At 42.3% G+C, this 15,539-nt stretch overlaps 1 protein-coding gene across 10 annotated transcripts in view; it reads left to right on the plus strand.

Annotated features, from left to right (window-relative positions):
- Nucleotides 1–15,539, plus strand: part of St7 (suppression of tumorigenicity 7) — a 238,527-nt gene that overhangs the window by 201,629 nt on the left and 21,359 nt on the right. For all 10 annotated transcript variants that reach the window (XM_059257399.1, XM_059257400.1, XM_059257401.1 and 7 more), the window contains one exon: nucleotides 1,310–1,412. In XM_059257399.1, the coding sequence (XP_059113382.1) occupies nucleotides 1,310–1,412 (103 nt within the window). The remainder of the gene's footprint in view (nucleotides 1–1,309; nucleotides 1,413–15,539) is intronic.

Here is a 15,539-nt window from a genome sequence, read left to right on the forward strand (position 1 = left end):
TCCCTAACACAGATGATTTACATTAAGTTACATTGCTCTGGGGTGAATTTTTTTCTTACTTTTTATTTATTTATTTATTTATTTATTTATTTATTTATTTATTTATTTATTTATTTATTTATTTATTTATTTATTTATTTTGTCAGACAGTAGAGCCAAAGGACTGCTTGGGATTTGCACAGAAAATTCTGTCCTCTGCTCGTTTTGTGTGTTCCCTTCCCTTCCGCTGTCTGTTCCTGGGCCCCAGTGTGGCAGTGGGGACCGGCCTCTCCCACTCTTCCCCTCGGGCCCTCCCGCTCTGCTTACTTTTGAGATGCCCCTCAGTGGGACGTTTGCCCGTTTTATTCAGGCAGGTGACTATGGCACATTCCACAAGTACCCAAAGGATAACCGGTCAGGTTAAAGAGAACAGATGGATTGTTTTTGAGTCCATGAATGCTTCCACTTCCCTGATATAGTCCAGCCCCTCTGTAGCCTCTAACGCAGAGAGCAGGTAACGGCCTCTGCTCTGTCAGACAGGTTTGCTGTTAAGTGTGTGTGCACTTCAAAACTGGAGTAATTTTCTTTCATTCTTTTTTATCCTGTAGATCGCCAGTACCTACTGCAACATCTTTTCTCCCTACACAGCGAGCGACTCCAGCTTGGGAGGGCAGGGCCAGGGTTGTCACAGCTTGCCCTGTGGTGTCTGCCTGCCAAGCACAGCTCTGGAGTTAGCCCTGGGTGTGAGGTGAGAAAGAGATTGCATGGTCTGGTTTTTTGTTTTTTTTTTTTTCCATTCCCTTGGGTGGGTGTCTTGCCCACAGTTTGGGCATGCACACCCTCCTGCTGGAACAGCCCACACAGGCTCGTCTGTTGCTGAAGCTGTGGCCATTAGCCTCCACCACAGTACTGCCGTTGGGTGGGAGCTTCCCTTAAAATTCTCCCCAGTTCTGTTTTTAACCAAGTGAGCTCTTCTGTAACCTAGTTTTCTCTTTTTCCTACACTGTCTGCCCTTGCCAGTCCTACCTCTGCTCCCACCTAGGCAGGTACCTTGCAAGAAATGTAGATTAGCTATTTAGACAGTGAGTTGACAGCTGAACATAACTCCCGCCGCCGCCGCCACCATTTTATGGAAGCACGCTCTCTGCTTCTGCTGGGGTTGTTAGCCTTTGTGGAAGGGGGTCACTCAGAGGTCCCCTGTAGAGGAAGTTTGGAGAGCTTGTGCCATTGGCTCACTCTGCTCATAGGGGCCCTTGATGTATACTTGCTCCCTGGGTAGCTGCCCAAGCAGTGGTCTCAACTGCATGATGTTTGTCTTTCTGCTTTTCAGATTCTCTCCGGAGGCTGCATCTCGGCGGGGGCTGAGCACAGCGGAGATGAATGCAGTAGAGGCCATTCACAGAGCTGTGGAATTTAATCCGCACGTGCCAAAAGTGAGTCTTTGCATCCCCTGGGAGCTCATTATGATAGTAGAGAAAGCATTTGCTAGCCACAATGCCCTGTCCCCAGGATCCCCAGTTATAAAACAATGAATTGCAACCAACAAATGTTGGGACCTGTGCAGTCTATAGGCATTTATAGTCTCAATTTTGAGCAAAAACTATGCTCAAGGGAACTTGGGGGAGGGGGCTGGTTTTCAGGGTAAACATAATAAAATAAAATGATGAACCTTGTTGAGGCAACTAGGTTCAGAAGGTTTAAAATTAGCTGAAGTGAAGATCCTGAGAGGTTGATAGGAATTTTACACCAGTTTTAGTCTTGTGTGAGGCAACTTCTGGAAATAAACCTTATGCACAGCACTCTTTAAAAACAACTAATATGACATTTCATGTTTCTACAGATAAATATAGGTAATCAGTACTGGCTAGAAAAAATAGGAGAAACCACAGAGTATGCAATGTTTTGATTTGTGAGTGCCACTTTAATACTTAGACGTAGTGAAAGGATTTGTCTTCATGGTTAAACCCCATGATACACAGTTGGTAAATGCTCGATATTGTTTCACATATTCTTTCTGAAGTTGATTTTAATGGAATCAAATCAAGGCAAAAGATATTTCTGGAATGTTTTATTCATGAGCTGAATATATATTTGGGGCTTCCCTGAAATTATCTGCTCTGTGGTAGGTATTTAGCTGTGGGTCTATTTCAGTCTGTTGATGTTCAGCACGTTTAGCCTCTAAGAAACTAATCCTGCAACTCACATCACATGTTACATGGCATAAGTATTTGAGAAAGTGTCTGATGAAGACCTCCTGGTGCAAATGATAGAGAAATCCTGCTTGCATTGTTGCAGTGCTAAAGCAAGAGGGTGGAGAGAGAGAGAGAGAGAGAGAGAGAGAGAGAGAGAGAGAGAGAGAGAGAGAGAGAGAGAGAGAGAGAGAGAGAGGAGAGAGAGAAGGGGGGAGGAAAGAGAGATGTATGGAGTTACCTACTTTATTTTGTTGATATTGAAAATGGTAGAGATAGTGATCTAATATCATTCCTGAGGTTTTACTTAAGTCTAAGGTATGATTTCACTTAATGGGAAATTGAAGAGTGGTCCAGAGTGGCATTTTTGCATAAGGATGTATTTAACCACTCCAGTGCTAGTGGCTAATCAGCAAAATATTTACGGAGGCTTGGGGGTTAGATGTAGGATGCTAAAAGCATGAATCTTTACAATACTTTGAGCCTAAGCCAAAATGTGATTGAACTCTGATTAAAATGTAAAACTAGTAACAAAAGTTGTTCTCAATTATAGTAAACTGAAGTCATCTATTAATATTTATTGGATATTCACTCAAACTACAGAACTACTCTGTAAACATAAGTAAGGCACTTTTGTAGGAATTTTTGAGCAACAGAGCCCAGGATTCTGAGGTAAAAACTTGGGTTCAAGTTCTGGCTGTCCTTTACGTACCACATAACCTTGGGATCAAGTGCCTCAGAGCTCATCTTCCAAATGATAAAAATATAAGCCTTGCCTATCTTTGGGAATAAGGCTCCAATGAGATAAGATATTTGAAATTTTTATAAAACACTTGTCTTAGTCACCGTTCTATTGCTGTGAACAGACACCATGACCGAGGTACTATGAAAGAAAGAAAGCATTTAAGTGGGGGCTTACTTGCAGTTTCAGAGGATGAGTCCATTATAATGGCAGGGAGTATTGAGGCCTGCAGGAGCAGTAGCTGAGAGATACATCCTGATCCATAGGTAGAGAGAAGGTGGGGGAGGGGGTAGAGCACTAGCTTCTTGGCCTGGTGTGGGCTTTTGAAACCTGAAAGCCCACCCCAGAGACAAGTGACACACTTCCTCCAACAAGGCCACACCTATTCCAACAGAGCCCCACCTCCTAATCTTTTTAATCATATCAAAGAATTACACTCTTTGGTGACTAAACTTTCAAATATATCAAATATTTGAGGCCCTAGAAGTCTCAAACCACCACTACACACAACACTTGAATACCATTTATGTGTAAATGCTTAAAGTAATTGATATTAGCTTGTTAGGGGCCCCTCAAGCCTAGGAGACAATCCCAGTTTTTCCAGTCACCCTCTTAAGGGCCCTGTAATTATGAGTGGGGAGTCTGTATAGTTCTATTGTTTAGATATTTTGATGGCATTGCCATTTAATTCTGTGATAATGGAAATCATTCAAGCTCTTAGGAATAGTTCAAAATTGCTGTGGGAAAGTTTGACGGTCCTTTGGCACGCCTGCCGATTATAATGATTCTAAAAGTGGAAATGGTTCGAATGTTGCTTTAATTGATACATGGTAATTGCATATATTTATGGGATAGAATGTGGCATTTCAATCCCTGTACACAATGCATAATGATCTCATTGGGGAAATTGTCCTATCTATCATCTCAGACACACAGCATTTCTTTGGGAGCATTTCAAATATTTGATCTCACTCCATTTTCTAATGATGAGAGCAAAGAGTGTGTTATACTTTCAATCCCAACTTGGGCAGGATTTACTGATTTTGGTTCAAAGTGTCAGCCCATCATGGTGGGGAGACACAGATTCCAGGAAGGAGAGAGCTAGCGAGGGAACAAGGGAGGGAGGGAGGGGAGGAAGGAAGGAGACGGTGAGAGGGAAGAGTGGGATGGGAAAGGGAGTAAACCTGTGTAGTGCAGGTACTGTTCTCCTTTCTTCCGTCTGGGCTTCTAGCCTAGAACGGTGTTGCCACTTCCTCTGAAAATACTCTCAAAGACACTCAGAGCTTCTCCAGTCTCCTAAATGCTTCTCCAGCGAAGTCGGCTAACAAGATGAACCATTACAAATTTACCCCTACTGACACCCAAACACATCTCTTAAATCACAGCAGTCACCTTTGGGTCCCCAGAGGCTCATATCCGTCTTTTTCTTTTAAATGGGTGTGTACTTGTTCACGTGTGTGAGTGCATATGCGTGTGTGAGTGCACGTTTGTGTGGGAGCTAAAGGACTATCTCAATTGTTCCTTGGGTGCCATCACCTGTTGGTTGTTGCTGTTTGGTTTTTGTTTTTGAGACAAGGTCTCAGTGGCCTGGGGCTTATCAAGTAGTCTAAGCTGGCTGGCCAGTAAGCTCTAACGATCCACCGGTTTCCACTTCTCTGGCATTGGGAATGGAAGTTCATATGGCCATACTCAGTACTTCATTGTTGTTTTTGGTTTTGTTGTTGTTGTTTTTTGTTTTTTTGGCTTTTTTTTTTGTAGGGGGATCAAATTTTGGTCCTCTTTCTTGTAGGGCAACTCTTTCCTAACTGAGCTCACACCCCAATTGTCATGTACTCCTTATAGTACAGAATGCATTCAGCCTGTCTCAAAGACTCTTAATAGTCTAACAATGTTAGACTAAAAGCCCGAGTTCAAGGCCTCTTCTGAGATGTGACACAGATGGTTAGCCTTGAAGTCCTTTAAAATCAAAAATCAATTCATAGACTCTCAGTACACAATGGCACAGGGTAAGCTTTCCTATTTCAGAATGACAGAATAGGAAAACACAGAGGAAGGATTGGACCAGAGCAAGACAAAGACCCTGGTAAATATTTAATCTTGAAATTCCATCATTGGTATCTGAACCGCATGGTAGCATGGTATGAATTTCTAAGGGCTTTGGCAGACCGACCACTGCTACCTTTCTGGCTGTATCCCATGAGGCCTCTTTTTTGGACTGGCTCTGCTTCCTGCCTTTCCTTTCAGATGTTCCCAGTTCCTGGAGTCTGACTTCCAAGGGTCTTTGTTCCACCTTTGGCTTTATTGTCATAGCTTCACTCATCACCCTCTCCAAGGCAACCTGAAGAGAAACTTATCCTGCTGCATGTTATCTGGCCTTCCTTAGAAATTAGTGTAGAAGATTCTATTGGTGAAATTATTAAGGCCACTCCACGTAGTTAAAAGGGAGGTTAATTTAGTGGCGTAACTTACAAATGAAGGGATAGGTAGGTTGCAGGGTCTAGGAAAGGCGTGGCGCAGTCCGGTGGTGTTCTCTGGAGAACTCTGTTTGGTCTACCTCCAGCTTTCAGGGTCCAGGAACCAAGAGAGCTGGTGCATCCGGATCTCAGGTCTTCAGGGCCCTCTCTTGTCCCTTGCCTTTAGATGTGTGGTGCAGCATACATCATGGCAGAAACTCGTGGAGGAAGAAACTGCCTATCTAATAGGTACAGCGAAACAAAACCAGAAAGGAGCTGGGATCACAGTAGCCCTTCAAGGGCACACCTGAGTGGTCTAACTGCTTTGCATTTAACTCCCCACTTAAGGTCCCACCATGTCCCACTAGTTCCGTGGGCTAGGGTCCACACCTTTCACACATGGCACTGGGGACATTTCATAACCAGTCTATAGTACCCAGAAGCTCAAATCACCTGTGCATCTAGTCCAGAGAACGAACAACAGTTGTCTGAGGGCCACCATCACCACAGAAACTCTCAAGTGATTATGATCCCAGCCACAGAACTGGAGGCCCCACACCCATGCTGAAGGAATAGATGGGGCTGAGGAACCATGACTAGCTCCCTGGGGTGCCAAAAAAATTGTGGATGAAATAGTCAAGAAAAATCACAAGCAGCCATGGGGAAAGCTCTTGTCTTAATTTTGTCTTAAGTCTTAAGCCACTGAGCCATGATTCCTTTATACTGGGCCCACGCTGAGGTAAGAGTGGACACTGGCATTCCCTTAGGGAAGGATGTTTGCCATATCACTGAAATTCAATTTACCCACAGGATAGCCTGTACTGCTCAGAATATTGATGTAATGATTTCGCCTAATTGATAACTAAGTTTGTTGTGGAATATTAATTTAAGATGCATTACATTCTTATATGCTGTGGAACATTTATTTAATGATGCAAAGATGTGTTGCATTCTTTTATGTTGCATTTGTTTAATTCTGTAAAGCTGTGTTATTTTGCCTGTCTAAAATGCCTGATTGGTTCTAGTAAAGAGCTGAACAGCCAATAGATAGGCAGGAATGAGAAATAGGCGGGGCTGGCATTCAGAGAGAATAAATAGGAAGAGGAGAGAGAGGGGGAAGAGTGAAAGAAAAGGAGGAGGAGAGGAGGACTCCAGGGGCCAGCCACGCAGCCGCACAGCCACACAGCCACACAGCCACACAGCCACACAGCCACACAGCCAGCCATGGAGTAAGAAGTAAAGAAAGACATAGAACAGAGAAAGGTAAAGGCCCAGAGGCAAAAGGTAGATGGGATAATTTAAGTAAAGCTGGCTAGAAACAAGACAAGCTAAGGCCGAGCATTCATAAGTAAGAATAAGCTTCCATGTATTTGCTCGAGAGTTGGATAGCAGGCCCCCAAAAAACCAAAGAGTTAAAAAACACCCCAACTGCATAAGTTTTTAAACCATTGTCTAGAATATGGAAAAAATGTGAGAAAGTACAGATGAGGATCAAAGGTGTTATCATAGAAATGCATTCCTTTCAAAATTTACCTTTTTTCTTTAAAAAAATTTATCTATTGTCAGTTTAAAAGCTCATTTTACAGTGATTACAAGAGACTTGTGAAGGAAAACATCCCACTAATTGACTATGCTAATAAGCTGACTACAGGACATTGTTAGCATAATGGAAATTATGCTCCATGCAAACACTAAAGCAATCCTCTCTATATATCATGGTAAAGCTGATTGACAGAGGAGAAAATTCCTTTTTAATCCAATTTAGGAAACAATGTGTAGTGAGTTTTAGCATTTAAAGATACTTGAAGCATGGGGGCAGAAATTCAAAATACCCTGGCAGACTGTCTGAGATATTGTATATCAATGGTATAGTGCAGAAATATTATTTCAATATATGTTTCTTTGAGCCAGTTTGTTCCAAAGCCTTTTTGCAAGGGAGTAAGGAGATATATTGTAGAAACACAACCCAAAGGAAAAGGAACAGAAAACAGTTTTAAAGTTACATTTCTCAAGAACAGAAGTTTCTAAGGAGTCTCTAACAAAGCATGTTGCTGTTGCTGGCACTGCTTCTTTGAAGGTCTCCCCAACCAAGGGCACAAGTTGCCCCTACCTCAGCCACCAGGTCCTTTGGCTTCTTCATAACCCTCATCCCACTCTTTCTCCTCAGCCTGTGTTCCACGGCAGACCTGCACTCTCTCTCTTTAGGAAGTGTTGACTATCAATTCCAAGGCATCTTGCATGGTTGTGGTGGATCAGTGAGACACACAGCCAGCCTCCAGCCACTTCCTACATCTTGAGACAGCCTCGACCCCACATATGTTCTCCTGAGTGCTAGGCACGCTCCTCTGTGTGCTCTCTACTTTGTGCTGGTTTTAGGAGCCCTCTCTTGCTTAAAACTCTCCTGGGGAGATTCCTAGGTTCCATAGCTCAGTTCCTGCCTGAATCTGTTTTCAGCCTCTTTCACAGACTTTAGACCTAGCACCTGAATCCCAGGCCATCTGTCCAGGGAAGTTCTGCAGATACTTTAAGCTCTGCTTGTCACTTTCTGCCTGCTGAACTACTTCTTCCGCTGGTGGTGAAATCCCCACCAAGGACCTTCTGGTAGTCTGTGTTCCTACACGGCACACGCTGACTATCATACTCGGTTCCTTCTGCCACTCTCCTGACTGTCAGACACGAAGTCCTAGTGAAGTCCCTTTATCACCTATCAGTTTTCCCTCAGCTATGACAGGGATTCTCTAAGGGTTTTCTAACCCTGCTTGTTGGTCTGGCACATGACACCCTCCCCCATTTCTCTTCCAATCTTATTCCCCATAGCCCTATACAGCAGTGTTTTTGGTCATTTTAGAAGCTATAATGTGTCCTCAGACCTCTTTCAGGTCTCACTCCACATATTCCATATTCTTCATCACATATTCCACATGTCTTTTGTTTGTTTGCTTTACCTTTGACCACTATTCTGTGTCTGAAAGTTTGAAAACCAGAGTAACCTCACAGTGAAGGGCCACATTCTGGAGGATGTCCTGAGTGGCTTTACCTTGTTTCCCTTCCTCAGATAGCAGCAGAAAGGCTGGATTCTAAATGCAAGCTCTGTCCCATGCAACTTGTGCCGCCTTGGGCAAGCTACCAACCTCCTGAGCCCCAGTTGCCCTGGGAACCTCTGGGGTTTGCTTGCCATGTGTTAATGTAGGTAGTGACTCTAGGGATAGTACTCACACTTCTCCAGACCCTAAGTATCGCCTATTCCCTTTGATGCTCCAGGGCCATCCATGGTCTAGCCTTGCTTCTGGCCTTGGCATCCCTTCCCATCCATGCTCATAGGGCAAATAATTGCTCGTTTAATCTCACTGACTCACATCACCAATTTCTGTGAACCTCCTCAGGCAGTTCAGTCTGTTTATTTCTTTGTTGTTATATGTGTTCTAATTTCTTTGCCTATGTATGATCTTGCTCTGCTTCCTTCTTCCTTACACAAAGATTTGGAGGATTAAGTCTCAAGGTAGAGGCATAACATGATTCACATTGATGCCCATGGGGTAAGTTTTGGATACTCCACTATCTTTGTCTCTGGGGCACACTGTGCATAAATACTACAAGAGCCATGTGTTTGAGATATAGTGTGTGTGTTCTTATATCTCTTTTTGTACTTTTGCATAGTCCTATGTCTGTGTTCTTGGACTACTCAGTGTGTCCTTCTATGTCTTTGGATAAGCTGTGGCTACAACCATGTCTGTGAACCTGCAAAACATCATGGGTATGCTCATCTCTGTCCCCAGCACCTACTTTGGCAGGCTCATATCTTTCCTTGGGATATACTGTGGGATTTGCAAGTTTTTCAAATGAAACAAAGTCACCGATGAATAGGTAAGCCAAGCAGGGAGAAGCAGGTACCGATGACTATAGATCAGGTTCATTTCCATTCAACCTTGCTTCATACTTATGTCCTTATTGGCCAGTTGGTGCCCAGTGGCCAATTTTCTTCACAGATCTGCTACTGTGATAAAACTTCTCATGCGTTTCACCTAGAAACAGACTCAGTTATATGTAGGGAACCCCTCCCCCATAAAACAGAACTCACCTTTACAATAACGTGAGCATTTCACCTTTTATTGACTAGTGGAATAATCTGCACATATGCACAGGTACTTATCCATAGGTACTTTGTAAATGCTTTCCATGTTATTGTATGTCATTTCTTTTTTTCTTTTTTCTTTTTTTTTTTTTTTTTTTTTTTTTTTTGGTTTTTCGAGACAGGGTTTCTCTGTGTAGCTTTGCGCCTTTCCTGGGACTCACTTGGTAGCCCAGGCTGGCCTCGAACTCACAGAGATCCGCCTGGCTCTGCCTCCTGAGTGCTGGGATTAAAGGCGTGCGCCACCACCGCCCGGCTTTGTATGTCATTTCTAACTTTAGCACCAATAACATGTTTTTACTGCTCAGTTTTTCCAGATGAACAAGCTGAAGAGCAAAGAAATTAGATAACATATCTAAGGTCATAGCAATGTGATAGAGCAGGATTCCAAACAGTAGTTCATAGTGGCAGGTAGGAGGAGGCAACACAGGATCCCTGGTATGGATGGACACCTCTGCCTCCTGACCGTGCTAGCTGAATGGACCAGCTACTTGTGATATTTTATCCTATTAGATGTGTGTTACTGAGTCCAAGGAGCAGTCATCAATGAACTTCAGCATGTATTGCTTCTATTCCAAATGGCACTAGGTTTTTTTTTAATCTAAGTATATATTTTATTTTAGGGGAATTTCAGATATGAATATACTATGTTTACACCATTTATACCCTTCCCTTTCACGAAACCCTTGAGCTCCTCTGTTCTCCAGATTTCTTCACTTGCTTATTTTATGTGTATGTGTGTTGTCTGCATGTTTATGTGCAGCATGTGCCTGCAGGAGCTGGTACAGGCCAGAAGAAAGCATCAGTTCCCCTGAAGCTAGAGTTACAGATAGTTGGGAGCCACAAACTGGGCTCTGGGAGCCAAACTGAGGTCCCCTGTGAGAGCAGTAAGTGCTCTTAACTTTATCCATATGTATATATAAAGGAAAATAATAATGTTTATACAGAAGATCTGAAAATTATAACACAAGGAAATTAATCTTCATTAATAATAAATATTTAGCTACTTTTGATCTGTCATTTTCCAAACTTTTTAATGTCCAAACATACATTTTTATTGTCAGAATAATCGGTTACATACAGTATGAAAGACTTTTTTTTTCATTAGTAATATATCATAACATTTTCAATGCTAATAAATATTCTACTGTTAGGCTTTGGAGAGTAACTTGATAGTGTCATGTAAATTTGCTGTAGTTTAATTACCCTGTTCTTTCATATTTTATTTATGCCCATATTTTGCTGATGGTTTTAATATGATTTATGGTATTATTGGTATTGAGCATTCCAGAAATGTGAACAAATTAATTCCTTTGCATTAATATCTATGTGAAGGATAACTTGGAAGTCATTTTTCCTCAAGTTACTGTAGAGTTTTATACCTTGAAAAGGGAAACTTTGGCAATCGGTCACTTGGAGTAGATTCTATGGCAACTGTCCTTACAAATGAGCCAGCCTCTTCTCCATGCCTGCAGGAACAGACACCACTTACAGACCAGAGCACTCTGCTGCTCTACATATGCTCTGGCTTTATGTGCTAATGTATTGGGCGTAAGGAGCACAATTCTGACACAAATTGACTTTGAAAAGTTGCTTCCGAAACCTTTAGAAGCGCTGTTCTTCAGCTAGTGTGGTTGAGAATCTGGGAAGGAAGTTAGAGGTAGGATGCAGGCAAGCTAGCACAGAATGCTGACTTTGCTAATAGAAGCCAAGTCGCTAATATAGACAGGCAGAGCGTGTTCTCTGATTTGCAAAGTACAGTTAGCTTAATTGATTTCTGCATACTTGTGGATAGGGATCTGCCCTCTTCCATTTATTTTTCTCTTGACAAGTAGGATGTGAAATGTTGTTCCATGCCTTTCTAATTTAAATGTTGCACATGTTGAGACCCGATATTGCCAGCCATTTAAAGCTTGGCCCAAAACATAGCACATTGTTGTTATTAGCCTTCATCAGTTGGTTACAGCCAACATTCTGTTTGGAACTATAAAGAAGCATAAATCTCCTTTACAGACATAACCTACTCCTGCCATAAAATAGATGCAGTGAGAAGGCAGAGCTAAGTCTCCTTGGTGAGTTGCTTTTGTTGACCTCATTAGACTGACTAGGTCAGTAGTGTTCACATTGGGAGTGTTCTTGGAAGTGAGGTTTGAATTTAAGTTAGCATATATATGTTCAAGGTGCTTTAAAAAGAGTAGTGAGAAATTAACACAAAGATGACCAAGTTCATGTTCTTAAGGATTTTGTGGTCGAGTTGAGAAAGGGACACATGTAACCAAGGGGTTGCATATACATACATCCGGATCATACAGAGCTTAGAGGGAACTAAGCATCACCTCACAGCCTACCTGCTGGGCTATGGATGATGTCCACGAAGCCACCTGCATGTATTGCATTCAGTGTGCCGACTGAGTAAGACATCTGTCTCACTCACATTTACTATTACTTTCCAAGTGCGTGTAGATGTCCTAGTGGTCAACAATGCTTTTAAATCAAATTTTGTATTATATTTATTACACTTTTTATTACAATATATGTTCATTTTCAATGAGTATATGTTCCTACCATGGGTATCTGTAGATTCTTTTCTTATTGTTTGAGAATACCACACATGCATACAATGTAATTTTTAAGTAAAATTTTAATTTATATTGAAAATAGATTTTTCATGTGGTATATTCTGATCACAGTTTCTCCTCTCCCAACCTCCCCAAAGATCCTTCCCACCTCCCCACCCAAATCCACATCCATTTTTTCCCTCTCATTAGAAAACAAATAGGCACCGGGCGGTGGTGGCGCACGCCTTTAATCCCAGCACTTGGGAGGCAGAGCCAGGCGGATCTCTGTGAGTTCAAGGCCAGCCTGGGCTACCAGGAGAGGCGCAAAGCTACACAGAGAAACCCTGTCTCGAAAAACCAAAAAAAAAAAAAAAAGAAAGAAAAAGAAAACAAATAGGCAAAAACAGTATAGGACAAAACTAATAGAAAGAAAAAATGGCCAAAGAAAAAAGCATAAGAAAGACATTCAGATGCAGAGATACACATACTCACACACAGAAATCTCATAAAAACACAAAACTGGAAACCATTATATATAAGCAAAAGATCTGTAAAGTCAAAAATGCGCAGATAAGGCAGTATGAGAGAATAACCCTCCAAAATTAACATTAAACTTGTTTTGTGTTGGCCATCTGAGCATGGGGCCTACCTTTAAGTGCAGTTTATAATACCCAGTGAGACTACATTGGAGAAAACTCATTTTTCCTTTGCAAGTGGTTGTCAATTGGTGTTGTGGGAATTCGTTCTGTTCAGGGCTTTGAGGTACAAGCCCTAGGCATGGCTTTGTCTGTGTATGTGACCCCTTAAGAGCTGAGGAAGAGTCGTTGTGCACTCTCTTGGGTGGTTGGAGACTGGACGGTTGGTTCCCAAAAACCCCTGAGCAGAACAAAGGACGACAGCTGGATAAGCAGTGGTGTTTATTTCATTCTGTGTCTGTGAGTGTATTATCCCCGTTCTATATCTCAATACGTTCCTGAGATCCTTCAACAGACTCTTGTGGATTCACATAACAAGTTGGAGATAGCTTCTGGGTTAAGGATGGGAGCTTGTGTCCACTTCAGCATCTCAGCACTGGGATCCCTGTGTATGCAGGCACTATGGATGCCTCCATAGACTCTGTGAGTTCGTATGTGCATCAACCCTGTTGTGCCTAGAAATCCTTCTTTCCTTGGTGTTCTCCATCCCCACTGGCTCTTACAATCTTTCAGTTTTCTCTCCTGCAAAGTTCCCCGAGCTCTAAGGGGAGGGATTTGATGAAGACATAATATTTGGAACTGCGAGTTCCTAGGTCTCTTGTTCTTTGCACATTGTCCAGCTGTGGGTCTATTTGTTTCCATCTGCTGCTGGAGGAAGCTTCTCTGGTAACAGATGAGCAGGACACTGATCTATGAGGATAAGAGATTGTAATTAGGAGTCATTTTATTGCCATATTCCTTTAGTGGATCCACAGCCAATCTATCCTCAGAGTCTTGGCCCCCGAGCAGTGTCAGGCATGGGTTCGATCTCATGGAGTGGGCCTTAAAGCCAACAGACAGTGGTTGGTGACTCCAGTAACTTTTGTACCACAGTTGTACCAGTGTATCATGCAGACAGGTCACCAGTGTAGAATGAAGAACTGGTAGCTGAGTTAATGGTTACCTTTATCTTCTGGTAGCATTCAGAGTACCTTCCAGTATCATGAACATTAGTCATTAGGGGTGTAGGCTCTAGATAGGCACCAGCTCGACTTTTCCATGTTCATTGAGTTATGCACAATGTGGTATGATCAAAGTTTTGTTGTAGTCATTTGTTGCCTCTGGCTCTATAATCTTTCTGCTGCCCTTTTTTTGATGATGTCTGTGCCTTAGGAGAGGGTATGATGCAGATGTCACATTTAGGGCAGAGAACTCGGCAGTCTTTTGTGTATGTTGGCCAATTGTGAGTCTGTGTGACTTGCCATTACTGATAAAAGAAGATTGTCTGTTTAGGGTTGAGAGATGCACTAATTCATTGGGTTAAGGATTACTCATTGTGATTCAATATAATACTATATCCGTTTGGTAGACTGAAAGTAGTAGGTTCTCCCAAGGCCTATGGCCTATCTACTCACAGGTTCTTAGCCCTGATAACAGCGCTAGGCATGAGTTCCAGCTAAAAGTCGGTCTAGTTATTTGTAGATGATAAGCCTCTGACTACAGCAGTTCTGTTCAAAAGAATATTCTACAATAATGGGAATGTTCTCTAAAATTTCCAATGCAGTAGTCATTAGCCACATGCAGCACTTGAGGACTTAAAAGGTGGATACTGGAATTGAACTGAATTGTTGTGTTGTTTAATTTTAATTTAAGTAACTACATAACCACCGGTTAGGACAATTGACCGGACAGTTAGTAATTGTCTGAACTCTCTACCCAACTCTTCTCTGCCCTATAGCCTAGTTTGCTTTTGACCCACAAATAGAGCAAATGTGGAATGAAGCAGTGTGAAGAGCTTTTCCTAGTTATAGAAGTAAAGGGGAAAGTAGTTTACACTTTTCCCTCACCACCATCCGGTTCTCTGCAACCAGAGAGAGATTTCACTCTCCCTGGGTCAATTAACCAGGTTATTCACATCTGGTTTATTTCTAGATCCATATAGCGCTTTCCTCAGTTTCGAAGTTAACTATTGGCAGGGTATTTATGGATAATTACTAAAAACTCATATGAAGATCTTATTCTGAGGCTCTCATTAGATAAGATTTGCTTCTCATTAATTTTGCTGCAGGTTGCTGATGGTAACAAAATGGTCCTCCTATGCTTTCTTACTCTAAAACAATGTAATCCATACACTGTATGAGTTCTAGATCTTTCTGATGATTCCTAGCCTTGGGGCCATATAAGATTATTACTGGCATTATGTAAATCACAAGGGGCTCTATTAAGGTAATAGAGTCGTGAGAGGATACCCAGCTATCTCTGAGTGCAAAATATGCCTTTTGTATTTATATACAGCTCTGACTGTCCTGGAATTTTCTTTGTAGACCGGGCTGGCCTCAAACTTAGAGATCCGCCTGCCCCTGCCTCCCGAGTGCTGAGATTAAAAGTGTGCGCCACCACTGCCCAGCTTTGTTTTTATTATGACTAATAGTGCTAGCTGGATCGATGGCATTACTTTTCCCCAGACAATTTTTGTCTTACACTGTTTGAAGACAAAACATAGGAAGAAATCTGTAGCTTGTGGGATCACAAAAAGCAAATGACCAAAAGTTCTTCAGGGGATTCCTGTTCAAAGAGTCACCATCTCAGTAACAAACACCTTCCAGGGCCATCCAGAAAGAAGTCCCTGCACCAACAACTCCTGTCCAGGAGTGCTGTCTGTTCCAGCCCCTCTGAGAGTGGGGGCTGTCTTGTGCTGTTCTCTGGGACCCTCTTTCCCACCTCTGTTCTCTTCTTGCATTAAGACCAGTGGTGGGGAGAGCATGTGTAAAATCAGACCCAAATTTTGGAACACTTTTCTATCTCAGAGCCAAAA

This window comes from Peromyscus eremicus, chromosome 3 (assembly GCF_949786415.1).
Source record: "Peromyscus eremicus chromosome 3, PerEre_H2_v1, whole genome shotgun sequence".
In the NCBI taxonomy this organism is placed as follows: domain Eukaryota; kingdom Metazoa; phylum Chordata; class Mammalia; order Rodentia; family Cricetidae; genus Peromyscus; species Peromyscus eremicus.